This window comes from Salvia hispanica, chromosome 4 (genome assembly GCF_029641045.1).
Source record: "Salvia hispanica isolate PSC_SH4W2 chromosome 4, Shi_PSC_v1, whole genome shotgun sequence".
In the NCBI taxonomy this organism is placed as follows: domain Eukaryota; kingdom Viridiplantae; phylum Streptophyta; class Magnoliopsida; order Lamiales; family Lamiaceae; genus Salvia; species Salvia hispanica.
The window spans coordinates 899063-915440 of record NC_142695.1 but is presented as its reverse complement, the minus strand read 5'-3'; the positions used below and the strand labels follow the sequence as shown (position 1 = coordinate 915440).

The following is a 16378-nucleotide window of genomic DNA, read 5'->3' as shown; positions in this document are numbered from 1 at the left end:
CTAAACATTGTATATAAAATTAATTTTAACATTAAATTTTAGTTTTTGATTACGGAGTACAATTTAAATCTTGATGTTAATCTAGGGCACGTTATAAGCAGGCCGTAAATATATTATATCCTCGTAAGAGAGGAGAATAAATAGGTAAAATAAGAGAAAGATACGGAGAAAAAGTGGATAAAGTTGAGAGGAAAACTTTTTAAATGAATGCAAAATGAAAAAATATATAATACCTCCCCATATACCCTTTCCATTGGAGCATGAATTTTTTTGGAAAAAGGTAAATATAGTAGTTATTTCCCTTTACCTTTTCATTTACCGGCCATTTCTCAAATTAAACAGGAACAAGGGAGACATACGTTGCAAAACACAGAATCCAAGTTGTATTAATGGCTAAAGATTGGATGTAGCATAAAGTTGAAGGAACCATAACCAGACACTAAATAAGAATTCAGTTAAAAAAGGGAATTTAACAACACAATGATCCGGACTATTTATGCCTACTCCTCTAAGATAGTAACCTCCAGTAAAGAAGAAGAGCATATGGTAGTGAAGAAGACTATGGGAAGTAGACAGGCCAGTTGAAGTAGTACGAGTCTCGCACTTTCTTGTCCATTTGATTCCACTGTTGAAGAGAATCAAAATCATATGCAAGAAATAACAGGCTAGAGAGGCGCAGAAGCCAAATATAGCAGTATGAGTTCCCCGACATTGTTTACGTCTGAAACTTTGAGAAGGAAGTACCTGGAATTGATATGGTTGATTCTTGGCACGCGCTTTCTTCCAGTGATATTGTTCGAAAAGCATTGCCTTGTCATGCCAGCTGCATTGTTAAGGAAAATGTGCAAATGAACTAAAAGGATCCATAAAGATGTAAAAATAGTAAGAAAGTGAACCTCAAAGAAATAGAAGTAGTAGCAAGTCAAAACAGATATTATTAATGGCTTATGTCGGTCGGCATGGCAGAATATGGCGATCGATAAATAAATTAATAAAAAATAATATCATTAGCATATATAAAAAATGATAGTATATGAAATATAAAGTAAAAGTTTAGAAAATGACAAAAACATAATATCTCAAACCTTAGAACAATAGTTAATACATAAAGACACAAACAAGTGTCTAATAGTTGAGGTCTTAGCACAACAATCAACCTCAATATAGTCATCCTCAACAAGTCCACATATTAAAGTCATATTGTTATAGAAATTTTGTTTTACTGAATTACTGCATTATACATTCTTTTACTGGATCATATTGTTTTATTGCAATCTGCGTTATTGTTTTACTATATCACATTCTTATCAGTTTGAAGTTACAGTTACAAAAATTTTGTATAACAAGTTGGCTTTGAAGTTGCAAAAACATTCACTATAGTTATAACAAATGCAATTTACAACAAATAGCATACATAATTACGGAGTACTAGTTAGTGAGTTAATGAGCAGCATGGATAGGGTTTGAGAGGGGGACAGAGATGAAGTTTCAGGTTTTACCATTTTGGGACTAAAAAGTGTATTTTAAATTGTTAAAAGGGGTCTGGTTACTTGGGTAAACAGGGAAGGTTGCAGTTTAATGGGCTGAAAATGACAAAAGGACTGCCATAACCACCACGGCGCCACAGACATGGTGGCCAACATCAAAATCTGCCACATATCTTCATGGCGATGGTGTTTTTTACAATATACAGCCACAGAAAATGCCATGGTGGTGGCATGGCAGATATTTAATAACACTGGTCAAAATGGAAGAGATAAAAAGTGTTTGCTTTGGAAGACTCTGAACAACAAGTAAGATGAAGAAGCAAAGACCAATTGGAAACAGAATGCCCTTTCCTCTTCTAGTAACATCTAAAGGAACATATGGAGCACAAATGACTGGGTGGTCAGAGGATCAATAATCCAGCTGACACCAAATCAATCTGAAAATGAAATAACAACTACACCACCAAACTAACCGGACCACCCAGGCTGGGAATATCAGTATGTTTTAGACGTAGAGAGCCTCCAAGCTCTCACCATAACCACATTAAACCCAAATTCTCAACTCAATTTGAACTGTTACAAACTTGAGATGCTAATTAAGATACATTCACGCAAGCATTTCAAATTCATGGCAAAATTTATGGACATTGGAAATGGGCAGATTAAAGTAATAAAGAAGCAAAGTGCAAGTGCTTGACATAAAGCTTCAGCCAAGAACTATCCAACAATGGATGGAGATACATAGATGTTCATGTATGGAATAAGTAAGCTGTGCTAACAAGAATAAGATGTTGATACATTTATGATGTCATCTTCAATGTATAGCAAGTTGCAGCTGTGTAGTGATAGAAAGACAATGAAGTTTGTTTTCCCATTTATTCATACAATAATAAGGGTTGATAAAAAGACATTTGGTGACAAATAAACATTGTGCATTTTGTATTGTGAGAATATGAGCTAACATTTCACATAATATCCTAGAGATTTTGATGTAAGCACAGCATTAAAATCCATCAATCAACCAGAATTATGCACAATTCAATTCAGTAGCGGAGAGAAAGTATACTTGAATTGGTTGGAGAGAGTCCAGATGTAAGGGTTAACCCAGGTAAGGGCGGAGAAGGCGGCGGAGCCGATCCATATGTTGACGAACCTTTCCGGGTCAGCGTGAGGAACTCCCGGGTCGCCCCGATAAGCGTTTCCGAAATACTTCTCCATTTCTATTTCTCCTCAGCCGCTGCCTTATCTCCTTGAAACTGAAATCAATTTATTTAAGAGATTAAATTTGATTTCTAACTGGGCTGATTGATGAGCTTTTAAAATTGATGAAAGCCCAAACCTGAAAAAGCCTAGCCCAAGTATTGGAACTATGATTTATTAAAACTTTTCGGATTAATTTCAACGGTGGTTTGACCATTTATAATATTTTCTAGTTAAGTTTGGTGTTAATTAATCTCAATTTGCCACACTACTTTGCTACCCTGCATTCGGATAACGTGTTTTTTTATGGATTAATACCTACTCTGTTTCATTATACGTAAAATTGGTGCTTATTGCTTTTGATATTTTTAAATGTGCTTATCTTTAAGAATTTTTCAGTGACAAAATATTGCAGCGGGATGTTGTTTCTACTCATCTGGACAGTGGGAGATGGGTAGATGAACAAGGGGTGGAAGATGCTTTTGAGCTTCTTTATGAAATTAGTGAACGAGTTTTATCTACAATAACTCCTCTTGGAGGCTTAATTACTGCGTTGGTGGTGAGGTATACTATAATGTTCTGTAGTTATTATACTTCAAATTATGACATCTTTATGCCAAGTCTATGTTTATCTACATGCTATCGTAGGTGACAACAATGTTTCATCTAGACCGACCTATGTACCTGCTTGGGTATCTTGCTAATCAAAACATCCACAAAGAATTTAACTCAAATGTTCTGTAAAAGTGCATAATTTTGTTAAATTATTCTGTACAAACCTGAATCTTCTTACCCTTTAAGTGAGAAAGAGAGCCTTCTATCTTTGTTCTAGATTGCTCATATGTTATATGAATCCTCTTTTCCAGTGTTATTGGATACACCCTGCTGCTCAGCTTGATCGAGTACAAGACTCTTGTGATGAGGGGCGATCTGGAGAGGGCATATAAAGTCCTATCATTTTGCTATTTTTCATTTATAATATATTTTTATAATAATATGTAACATATTTTTTAAATACTACCTATGAAGTATTTATATACTAGTACTATGTCTTTAGACTTTTTATTAAATTTTGAGGTAAATATATCCTTTTAATGGGTAAGGTATTTTATGAGTGGAGAGGTCAATTGGTAAGGATATGACATATTTACAATGAAACCAATATCATCATTACAATTTTACAAAATCAAATTCCAAAAATATAAACAAGAAGTTACTACAATATTATACTTTTGATAAATATAGCGGCAAATTATTGGAAAAATCACGAAGTATGGTAAAATTTTGGACTGTCACGCAACTTTGAAAATTAGTCAAAAAAATATGAAGTTTGAATTGTTGAAATTACTCTCGCAACAAAAATAGTTGGTGAGACTATATTTGATATGACATTTAAAAATCACATATGAACGTCACAAAAAATGAGTTAAAATAATGTCGTCTTTTTATAAAGAAAGTAATGTCAGTTCATTGAAAATATCAATAATATGTTAGGAGTACATTAAGCGACTTGAGTTTTTTAGTCATGAGATGATCGAGAAAAACCCAAACCGTGGGAGCTAAATAATTGTATTCGAATCATAACATATTACTCCTATATTATTGAAGCCAAGAATTTTTAACTTTATAAATTTGTTGTATTTTTCAAATTCTTCTTTAAGAGGGCCTTTATCGTGAGTTAATTTTGGACCTATAACAAAACAAATAAGCCTTAGAAATTCACTAATTTTCAAAATTAGAAATGTGGATTAATTTTGATGGATGGACTAAATGACAAAATAATGACAAATAAAACTGTTTTTTGAAAGACGAATGGAGTATTTACACATATAATCAACGCTTAGAAAAGAAACCACAAAATGGCACTATTTAGTGTATTCCAAAAATGTAGGATAACAAATGAAAAAATGTACACTGCTATGAGTTATGTGTAGAAAATCTGTGTATGCCATATTCTCTATCAATTATCATCAATCTATATTCAACTAAAGCTATATTCAAAACCTGTGTATGACTCGACAAGTGAAGCCTTCTTACCGCCTCGAAAAGCTACACTCTTCACGAAAATGTCCACTCTTTCGACTCAATAGAACAGTATCGGTTGGCCATATCAAGCAGAGTTGTAACTATACACTGACCTTAATCATCGGGGTCCATTTCCTCGTCCTGCTCCATGGAGGGAATCGTCTCAGCTGGGCTACTTTCATCAGATTCGATAATATCTGTATCAGTTTCATCTTCTTGTGCTTCGGTATCCTCATCGCTGCTCTCTCGTGGCCCAGGTCGTGCAATTCCGTTGGGGCACTCATCTTGGCCTTCGTATATGGTTTTATATTTACTGCTCTTCTGCAACTGCTTAAGATCAGCACGCTTGATGGTTGTGCATAAGCACTCGGGCAGGGGGTGCGAAAGAAATGACTTTGGTTTCACCCGACGAAACCCTTTCACAAGGCCGTCTTCTCCCATGCTATTGTTGAGGTGTTCTCTTACAGCAAGAGTCCAATTGCGTGGAGGACGGTAAATGTGATCACTGGTGGTGTTTAAGAGTTCGGTAATATATTTCCTGTATAAATGTACAGGAAAATGTCATTGACGGGGTAACAATTTTACGAAACATGATCAAGAAACACCATAGTCCCCAGCATCCCAGAAAAAGCTAAGGACTCAGAGCAAAACACAAAAGCAATTAGTAAGCAAAATCTTAAATAAATCAAATTCGGGCAATATACCTGTCGGGTCTATATGTTCTAGTTGAGGCCATATCAAACAACCTATGTCCCATGACTAAGCTGGAAAAATCTGCAGATCCACTACCATCATTGTCGAAACCAGGAAAGAATGCGTCAGCCTTCAGAGAGACTATATAATCAAGAGCATCCCATAGCAAACGATGAGCTTGGTCCCTTAAATCATTTGGGGAAGGGTCTGGTTCTGAATCTTTTTCCAAAATCCATCCATACCAGCCTTCTCTCTCATGTCCATAAATAGGCCTATCAGGAGGCGGAGGGAGAGGACGGGGACGCGGACCAGCCCTTTTCCAATCTTCTTTTGGTTGCTTTGCACTCTTTTTTGCTGGAAATACATAAGAATCTGTGGGAAGTTGGTTTTCCCAGCCAATTACATTTGCCAACTCTTGTTTACTGCACAAAGAAGTTCGATCCACTAAATTGGCGTACATGGCACGTAAAGGAATCAGTACTCTTTGACCACCAAAGGTTTCAGAACCTGCCAAGTATATTCTTGTTCTAGGAGGGTAACCCATAGCTCGAAGGAGAAGTCCAACCTAAATTGTTTAGATATGGAATTAGCATCATGCTTCAAGTAGGAACATATAATAGCAAAATGCTGTATGACTCATGTTTGATTCCATACACCGTATGTTATAGCTTTTGACCGAGAATACTGTTATTTTCCTCTTTTTTATCTTACAAAATAACTTGAAAACATTTTAAGCAAATGGAAGAAGTAAAAAACAGTCAAGAACTTCCAGATAACGCATATACATATCTCAATCTAGCAGAACAAGGAAAAGCTAAGAACCCACTACATCAAAAGGCAAGGGCTGAAGCACAAAATACTAACACGACACTTTCTTAGCTATTAACATAAATACCCAGACTAGAAGACAAAAGTCAGGAAACACGAGAAAGTAATACCTCTTCTGGCATCAGTGGGCAAGAACCATTTCCTTTTCTAGCATATGAATCCACACTTAGCTCTTCTTTAACTAATCCTTGTTTAATCATCTGTGCTCGACGGTACTGAATGAGTTCTGTGTGTATGTCCTGATCAGATAATATAAGATTTTGAGAGTAGGACAAAGCTGATATAAGTATAAAATAAACCAACAAAGTCCACAGTAATAATCTTGTGTTTGCAGCAAGTGTATATCCTCCCATAACTATGTGAAAGATTTATGCATCACTTATTTAGTTACAATAGCTAAACAATCCATCACTGTATTATGACCTACAAACCAATACAAGATACATTAAGTTTTCAACTAACCACAAGCAAATAGCATACAAAATCAAAAGCACAGTTGATGATACTTCCAAAATATAACCTCAATTGTTCAAAATACACATTTTTATCTCTAAATATCCAATCCCACCACCTCTATTCAAAATAACTGAGAATGAAGGGGGAAAAGTGGAAGCAAAGAAACAAATAAAGAAAAACCATGAGCATTGAGGATCAAGACGCATTAACTACCTGAAAAAGTTCAGCACAACCATGATAAGCTAGGGTCTCTCTCTTCAACCCGGGATTGTAAGCAATATATGGTTGACCAGAACCTTGTAGCCTGTAGAATGGAACTACATGTCAGAAGCTTATACTGCAGCAGCTGTTTAAAGATGTGCATAAAACCAAAGATTACTCGCCTTGCTACCATTTGATGAGCAACTTCCAAAATTTCTGCACGAAAACGCAGCACATGAAATCCAACTCGGCACCTGAGCCTCTGATACTCGACCAAGCTTGAGGGGAGGATGGGCTGATCAGAAATATAGAGCAAAGGTTACAAGACAAGCCACTATCAATCATCTAAAGATGAGTTTTACCCTCATGGTAGTTTAGTTGTCAGCTTTCCTGACAAAACTCACAACACTTTTACTCAAACAATATGACAAACTATTTACAACTTCACTTTTTGACTGGACTTAGACACTGATTCCTAATCGTTTCACCTGCAGTCTTGATAGTACCCAGGAACTAAAATAATACTATCAGGTGACCATAGTTTCTGTACAACAAGTCAAAGAATGTAATGAAAAAAAGACAATTACACATATGGTGTACCTGTAAGCCTCCTCCATCATTAAGTATTAGGCCAATGACCTTTGCACTCTTTAGTTTTGGTAAAACTTCTTGCAGATAAAATTTTGGAGAGGAAGAACTCTTGGGTTTGAAGACTGGATATTGTTTCTGTTTCCGGCCCTCCATCAAGTGAGATGGTAGGCTCTTTACAACGATTACATCACTTACCAGAGCTTCCACAAAATGCTCTTCGTCATAAAGGTAAGAAAAACTCTTGAAGCTGGAACTGTGGAGTATTAAATGCAATTCAGTAATTGGAAATGCTACTGGAGTTTATTAATGATTTCTACATAAACTTAATAAAAACCTGACGCCTTTTGATTGTAGGCTCTGTTGGATCTCTGGTATGACTAGGGTAGCATTTAGAAGCCTCGCCACAGCAACAAGATCGCAGATCTAGAAAGATAAAACCAATTAAAACATCACATTAACCATGGAATGTGAATCAAAAGAATAGAAAAGTAAACTGAGAATACCGAGGTTCTAATCTTCTCAAAGCCGCCATGAATTTTAGCATAAATGAAACCATTGTTCTGTTTATTGGGAACTGAAACAAAGATGCCATTAGATCTCAGATTTGAAAAAATAGCTGTAGTTCACACATAAGAATATATCACACAGAGATAATTTAAGCAAGTTGCAAACCACCTCCCTTCAACTTAAAGTTAATTGAATATATCAAGGGTTCATATAAAGCTAAAATTACAAGTGTGGAGTTTCTAATTGCAATCACTTAGTAAGTTCAATACAGCATCCGTAACAAACATAGGAAAACTGAATTGCCTCAACACCTAGTGAACAATGAGTTCGTATCAAGCTCATACTAGCCTATTGGCTACAAATAGAAAGTGCATGAAACATTTCAAATTGAAGGATCGCTACTATAGTTCAAGAAAGATCTTCAATTGAGCATATAAAGACGGTCCAAAGGAACTGACAGAAAATTACATCTTACTTCAAGAATACATGAATTAGGAATTGTTCTTATGGATGATGTTGTAATCAATTTCAACCTGGTTCTTAGTCAGATCCTAAGTAGAATGGGATTAGATTACCCAGTTATAGGCTCTAACATCCTATCTATCTTCAGAAAAGCGGCTTTGGTTTCGTGTAGCACTAGTAGTAGGGCAAAGTATCTGGAAGTTACATGCTAATCCATGCAAACTATGAATTCATTGTCCCTAACATATACTGCATAAGCTATACCCGCAAATCATTCAGCCTAAAATTTGTTTCAAGTTGTATATACACGGAAATGCAATAACTTTTTTTTCTGTTCAACGCTATTTTGAGGCAATCGTAAAGCTGCACATTAAAGAAAGTTAATAAGTCATGAGAATCATAGTATAAACTCCTTCAAGCTGTGCAAATTTGCACCATCACTTGTTTAAATTCACAAATATAAGAAAATTTAAACGGCAAGAAAAAGTCCCAGAGCTGAAACAGACAATGCACGATCACATAACTATCCGAAACATAACAAACAAACTCAATTAAGAACAAGATTCATACAAGTACCACAATTAGAAACTCATGAATCCTATAGCAACAACTTGGACAAATTACCGAGATATGGAGTACTTCTTGGGTTTGCATACGGCTGTAAGTGCTCCAAAGCATTGACTCTTCCCCACAACCTTCTATAACCAGCACCCTACACTCGCATCGACAAACATCCATGTATCAACGACACATTCCAAAAAAAGAACCATACAAGCTTCTTCATCAGTGAAAATAAAGCACCCAGCAAGTAATAACCTTTCTGACGGGGCCGTCAAAGTGAGTTAAATCCTCACTGAAAGCAGTGACTGCACTGTACATCACAAGACTGGCACTCGACTTTGCAAGGAACAAATGCACCAATATCGAAGTAAACGACAACATTAGTCCCGCGAGAGCCGCCCATTTTATCTTCGATTTCATTTTAATCCTCTCAGACCACGCCATACCAAACCAATCTCCAACACTTTCTCACCCTACAACTGCAATGCAGAATCAACAAACCCACAGTAACTAAATCAATTAGCCCTCCAACACAAGCAAATCAACACCAACCGCAATTGCAATACATGAATACTGCCCAGCCTAACGTGATCTGGATTGAGTTCAACCAAATCCCGATCAAACAAATTGCAACAGAAATAAAATCGAGAAACGAGCAATTAAGTAGAAAACCTGCATCGCAGCTCAGCTACAGTGCGCCAAGTAGCAAGTTAAACAGGTGATTGAAGAGAAAGGAAGATCAATTCCCAATGCAGCAAGCACCAATGCAGATTTAAAAAATCCGGGTTTCGTCAAAATCACGAAACCATTTGTGTATTAAATTGTAATTTCTTTTATTGGATCGATGTCGCGATGCAATCCCCCATAAAATTTGAAGGATTGATTCAATTTCAGCTTCGCCTTGTGAAGAGTGGGAGATGGAGTGAAAGGGGTTTAGAGATTTACAGTGTAGAGATGGCAGTCGGCAGCTCCGATCATTCTCGATATTTTATGAATTTTTTCTCGTAAATTTTATTATGATAATTTAATCTAAGAAATCAATTTCCTTTCATATCCAAGTTTGGATAATAGAGTGCATTTATAAAAATGAATATATGATATTAATATTTTAAGAAAAAGATTGATTTTTATAGTATTATAGGAGTACTTTTTAATGTGAATAATGTTCAAAATGGTGCATTGGTTGATTTATTTATCTCATAGGAGTATTTATATAATTGATTCGTAATTATACTCGTAAACCCGGTGCGGATCTCCTACCCCAACTTTCCTGCTTCATTCCTACTCCACTCATAACTTAATAAAATAATTCCACCATCACTTAACCATCACATACATATTTTACTCTTATCTTTTTAAGTTGTGAGAAGTGGAGTATAAATGGATTAACTAAGTTGGAGTAGGATATCCACTCCGTCGTAAACCAGCTTCTAATAATGAATAAAAAGTTCTCTCAAAATAGAATGAAAATATCATTATATTTGAACTTGTTCTCATGTGATGTACTTGATGTTCACTATCTTAACTTATGAAAAATTATTATGCAAATTTTGTTTAATATAATTAGATTTGAAACCACAGACAAATTTTACAAAAGCCTAGATCATTTAGTATTTACAACCCTACAACATTAACATCGTACATTAACTTCTCATACTTCATAATCTAACGAATTTCAATCTAAAGTTTCATACCTTACGTATATCGAAAAATATTCTATAGTGCTACAATATTGCATTTACCTATGTACTAGAATATTATTATAAGTATTCAGTATATACTGCGATATATCGAAAGTTTCGATACACACTGCATATTCAGTTTATCGTGACATATTAAAATCCATATCGTTGTTGTATCAAAATCTTACGATATGGTATCATTGATAACTTCAATGATTTGCTAACCCATCTCATCTATGTAAGTAAATGCCTCTACAGTGGTTATATATATTGTAAATAAAATTTGCACATTAAATAGTAACCTAACAATTGGTTAAACAGCTCTCTCTCTTCTCCAAAATCTCTCTCTACAAAAGCTTCAAACTTGACTCTGTCTCTCCTTCGATACGATCACAATCACCTCGTTCAGGTCGCCGGCGCTTGCCCTACAGCTCCTATTCACCGAATCGGCACTTATTCACACACCGCGGCGCCGCTAATGGAGCTGCCGGAGATGGATTCCATGGCGTCGGCGATCGGAGTCTCGGTCCCCGTCCTCCGCTTCCTTCTGTGCTTCGTCGCCACCATTCCTGTCAGCTTCCTCCACCGATTCTTCCCCGGGGGCCCCACCGGCCGCCACTTCTACGCCGCCGCCACCGGGGCCGCCCTCTCGTACCTCTCCTTCGGATTCTCCTCCAATCTGCATTTCGTCGTGCCGATGCTGCTAGGCTACGCGTCGATGGCGCTCTGCCGGAAGTACTGCGGGATAATCACCTTTTTCCTGGCGTTTGGGTACCTTATCGGATGGTATGTTTCAGCTCTGATTCGTTCCTTGCTGTTCGGTTTTCGTATCTATTTGTTGCCTTTCTTATTTGCTGTAGAATATAGTAGAATTTTGTTTTGAATTGCGGAAGCGAAACGAAGAATCGGAAGGATTGTCATTTGATTAGGGGAATGTTTCAAATTTCAATTCAAGGTATTTTCGTGGTAATTGGAACTGAAAACAATACAATGATTCAAATTTTGGTTCTTTCTTCTCCATGTTTGTGAGGTGTTGTTTTGCATGCTTGTTCAGTACTGTAGTCTTACACTAGATTTTTAGAGGTTGGAGAAGTGTTAAATTCTCTAAAAAGTCTGGCCCACATCGACTTGGTGATGATCCAATCTAATCTGTATAAGTGTGGATAACCCTCCCCCTTATGAGGCCTTTTAAGGGGTGAGTGACCCATTTCTAATAAGAAGTGTTCTATCTTTTGCCGTTGAAATGCTAGAAGCTAGCCTCTATAATTAATGCGATGTAGTATTAAGTTAGTTGTAACTCTAGCTCTACCTACTCGTTTAAGCAAAGTATTTTGAAAGGCTGTAAATAAAAGCCAGCTGTGAGATGGGTACTTCCTTCATAAGCAAAGCATATACCGTATCCAATTTGAAGGAACTTGAGTTCTACTTTCAGCTGTTGAAGAATAATACAAAAAGTCATAATTGTGTAAACTCAATTTTCATCATTATTTTTTTACATTAACAAAATGTAATTTTATTTTCTTACACAAAATGTAATTTTATTTTCTTACACTCATTAGCAGCTATCTTAGGCACATGAAAGCGAACTCACATGGTGTTAACTCTAATTTTTGTGGTACCAAGTAATGCCATTTTTGTGGAGACATCAGTAGCTGGGGGTCGACTTCTGAGGTCTAATGTGGTGTGCCTTATCACATTATTACTCAGAGGCTCAGACCCTAATATTTAGTATTTTGTTTTTTTTTTAATCCAAGACATAACTGAACTCATGCACTGCAACACTGGTGTGAAGAGTGCAAGCCACTCAACTGCAGCCATCTTTTTTTGGTTTAGAAATAAAAGAAATGAGGGCCTCTCTCTATTTAGTGATATAGCATTCATTTGTTTTAATTAAAAGATCACATATGATAATATGATCCTTTTTGCTCACTGCTAAATTGTGCATTTATTATAAATTGACTTTTGAAATACCTGTGTAGCCATGTCTACTACATGAGTGGTGATGCATGGAAGGAAGGAGGTATTGACGCTACAGGTCAGACTGGTTCATTTATTTATTGCTGAATTTTGACTTTTTTCCGTTTTTGTGTTCAGAGGTTTATCTTTGTCCATTACTGATGTTAACCTGCATTAGTGAAACTCTATGACCTATGTAAAGAACTTCTCTACAGCACATAGTTTCGGAACCCAGTAATACAGCCATGTTTTTGCATCCTTTTCAACTTCCTTTACCTGGTTGTCTGCTATCTTCTGATAATCCACTCTTGTAAACATAACCAATAATCCTATATGGGTGTTTATTTGCTATAAGTAGCTCATCAATTTTAAAGTACAAACTATTGCTGTTTTCTTTTAGTAAGTTATCTATTTAACCTACTCCCATTCAAATGGATAAACTTCCATCATTTTGTAGTGAATTTTTTTCATGTCCTTGGGGTTTGCAATTTGCAGGTGCTCTGATGGTGATAACTCTGAAAATTATATCATGTGTCATAAACTACAATGATGGAATCCTCAAAGATGAGGATCTACGTGAAGCACAAAAGAAAAATCGGTTGCTGAAGATGCCATCATTATTGGAATACTTTGGCTACTGCCTCTGTTGTGGAAGTCACTTTGCGGGTCCTGTTTATGAAATGAAAGACTATATTGAATGGACTGAGAGGAAAGGGGTATTGTATTTTATTTCTATTATTATATCAATTCTTTGCCAGTCTTGTGGAACATACAAACTTATACTAATAGAGTTCCAATATCAACTTTAATAGATATGGCAGCCTTCGGATAAGGGACGGTCACCCTCCCCTTATTTCGCAACTCTCAGAGCTCTTCTGCAGTCTGCTATCTGCATGGGCTTGTACCTATATCTTGTACCACAATTCCCACTTTCCCGATTCACAGAGCCAGCGTACCAAGAATATGGGTTCTTGAAGAAATTAAGTTACCAGTACATGGCAGGTTTCACTGCTCGTTGGAAGTATTATTTTATTTGGTCAATTTCAGAAGCTTCTACTATTATTTCCGGACTGGGATTCAGTGGCTGGACAGATTCAAATCCACCCAAACCCAAATGGGACCGTGCAATAAATGTCGATATATTAGGTCTGGAGTTGGCCAAGAGTGCAGTGCAGATACCACTTGTGTGGAATATTCAAGTCAGCACCTGGCTTAGGCACTGTAAGTTCAATCTCATTTATAAACTGCATACCTGCTGGTTGAAAGAACCAACTCCTTTCATAATCCTGATGATGAAAATTGGATGCATTTCATCTTACTTGAAGACTTCTTTTTCCAAATCATAGGACCATGATGAATGGAGTACTAATTTAGACTTGTTTAACCAAACTAGATATTATGATCTTCTATTTACGTTTCCACAATCGTAATTGAAGTACTTTCACAAAGATATTCTACATAATATCTGATCAAGAGATTGGCTGGAATTTATTTTGTTGTCAATCTAATCAATCTGCCGATTCTCTTAGTTGTTTACTAGAGATTTAAATTTCATCAGTGTGCAACTTAAGCCTTGTAGTTTGATAATGTTTTAATTGTTTAACAAGAATGTTAGAAAAACTGTAAAGAGCTTTGCAGGATTGTGATAGGGGTGGACTAAATATGTTGCCCATGTGATTTGGATATGGCTGTGCTATAGCTCTATGCCTTATCTTTTTGATTATCCAAACATAAATTTAATATCCATCTAATCGTTGTTTTATTTAGATGTCTATGAGAGGCTGATCCAGAAAGGTAAGAAACCGGGATTCCTCCAGTTGCTAGCTACTCAAACCGTGAGCGCAGTGTGGCATGTAAGTATAAATCCCGTCCTTGTACTGTGTTGTGTTTTTGTTTGACTTCTTTTGTAAATCTGTGTCCGACGAGCTGCCAAGTTCTCCTCTAAAGCTAAGAATTGAGCAATTTTAACAAACAAATTGTTACGACTGTTGTATAATAATATTCACAAAATTTTCCAAGTAAATGTATCCACCCTTCAATCGAGTGTAGCTTCCATCTTCCATATTTTACATCTGCTCTTGACTAATATATTCAAGACTATATATGTATCCGTCAACAATATCTTACTGTACAAGAAGTTTCCTTGACAGATTTATACAGGTGGTTGAATTGAGTTTAGCAATATATATACTGATGTTATTTACTTTTATTCATCACAGGGACTGTATCCCGGGTACATCATATTCTTTGTTCAATCCGCTTTAATGATTGCTGGTTCAAGAGGTATCTTCTTTTAAGTGTTAACATTACTTATGATGGCCAAGCATTTTCTCAAAGGCAAAATGCCTAACATCGTTCGTTCATGAGCAGCTCTTTATAGATGGCAGCAAGCCAGCCAAGCAGGTCTGGTTAAGAAGCTACTCGGTTTATTCAACTTCGTTTACACCCTTCTCGTGTTGAACTATTCAGCCGTTGGTTTCATGGTTAGTTCTCTTCTCCAATTTTATACTCGTTGCTTCACAAGACAAATGATAACATGAGCAACTCTGATGATGTACACACGATACACAGGTACTGAGTCTGCACGAGACGCTCACTGCATATGGGAGTGTCTACTACATCGGTACTGTTCTTCCAGTTGTCTTGCTCCTGCTAGGAAAAATCATCAAGCCGGCAAGGCCAGCTCGATCAAAAGCTCGAAAAGCTGAGTGAAAACTCGAATTGCATCCACCGTTTCATCCATGAGAGGTTTGGGTTGAGATTATTGACAGAAAGAGATTAGATTCATCTGCATCTCATTGTTTCTTTGTATTTTATGCATTGGCAAGAAAATCCCAAACATCGAATTGCTTTTCATAATATAAATTATGGTCTTTTTCATTTACTCCATAAATCAAACTGAGTGTTTTCTTTTTGAAAGGGTAAGTGACCACACCAGGGAATGGATCTCAGTTTCTATAAACTTCAAATATTCAAAAGAATCTTCATATTAATTTTTAGGTCAAAATAGTTTTAAAAATCATGAAATTTGGTTAAATTTTGGTCCGAACATATGACATTGTTGAATTCACTAGCGGTGACATTCACGTGACTTTTCGACCGTCAATAAATTCAAACTTCGTGATTTTGACTTTTCGACCGTCAATAAATTCAAACTTCGTGATTTTTCTGCCTGTTTTTTAAAATTATGAGAAATATTAGAATATGATTAAATTTTATGATGTTTTCTAGAATTTGCCCTATTTTGTGGTTAAATTAATTCTTTAATATTTAACCTTTATTGTAGTAATGCTACAAAATTGATAAACTAGAGAAACATAGAGAAAAGAGTGATTGAAATAATATTATTATTAGTGGTGGTGAATCCCGCGTTATATGAGAGATGAATTTATCGAAAATGAAATGAGACTAATTTTTATAAATGAACTAAAAATTATTATTAGAAACTTATAAAAATGAAATGAGATTAATTTTTATAAATGAACTAAAAAAGAATGAGATTATTATTTGTAGACGAGAATAGGGAGTATATATTTTAATCAAAGCCAAACCCAATGACTTGCAAACGACACATGGAATGTAACTAGACTTAAAAATTTCAAGTGCTATACTATACAACTCCATTATTAGTTTTGCCTAGAATTGAAATAGATTGAAATACAAGTTTAGGTAATACCCTTTTTTTTTTTGATAAATAATTAACTTTTAATATTCATTGATTTCTTAATC

At 35.9% G+C, this 16378-nt stretch overlaps 3 protein-coding genes across 3 annotated transcripts; 1 reads left to right on the top strand and 2 right to left on the bottom strand.

Moving 5' to 3' along the window:
• Nucleotides 1-356: 356 nt before the first annotated feature.
• Nucleotides 357-2743, bottom strand: LOC125192069 (actin T1-like protein). Its single transcript, XM_048089523.1, has 3 exons — nt 2554-2743; nt 745-823; nt 357-625 (listed from the first exon to the last, which is right to left on the bottom strand). The coding sequence occupies exons 1-3, from the start codon at nt 2703-2705 to the stop codon at nt 560-562; spliced, it is 297 nt and encodes a 98-aa protein (XP_047945480.1). The 5' UTR covers nt 2706-2743; the 3' UTR covers nt 357-559.
• Nucleotides 2744-4527: 1784 nt separating this feature from the next.
• Nucleotides 4528-10016, bottom strand: EDA30 (O-fucosyltransferase family protein). Its single transcript, XM_048090070.2, has 11 exons — nt 9684-10016; nt 9267-9490; nt 9075-9162; nt 7985-8055; nt 7816-7904; nt 7491-7734; nt 7073-7185; nt 6903-6993; nt 6344-6472; nt 5417-5970; nt 4528-5250 (listed from the first exon to the last, which is right to left on the bottom strand). Exons 2-11 carry the CDS (start codon nt 9453-9455, stop codon nt 4827-4829), a joined length of 1992 nt encoding a protein of 663 aa, XP_047946027.1. The 5' UTR covers nt 9456-9490; nt 9684-10016; the 3' UTR covers nt 4528-4826.
• A 976-nt stretch (nt 10017-10992) lies between these two features.
• LOC125192484 (lysophospholipid acyltransferase 1) lies at nt 10993-15533 on the top strand. Its single transcript, XM_048090071.2, has 8 exons — nt 10993-11479; nt 12673-12728; nt 13145-13365; nt 13462-13870; nt 14417-14502; nt 14869-14932; nt 15020-15132; nt 15221-15533. Exons 1-8 carry the CDS (start codon nt 11172-11174, stop codon nt 15359-15361), a joined length of 1398 nt encoding a protein of 465 aa, XP_047946028.1. The 5' UTR covers nt 10993-11171; the 3' UTR covers nt 15362-15533.
• The last annotated feature ends 845 nt before the right edge of the window (nt 15534-16378 follow it).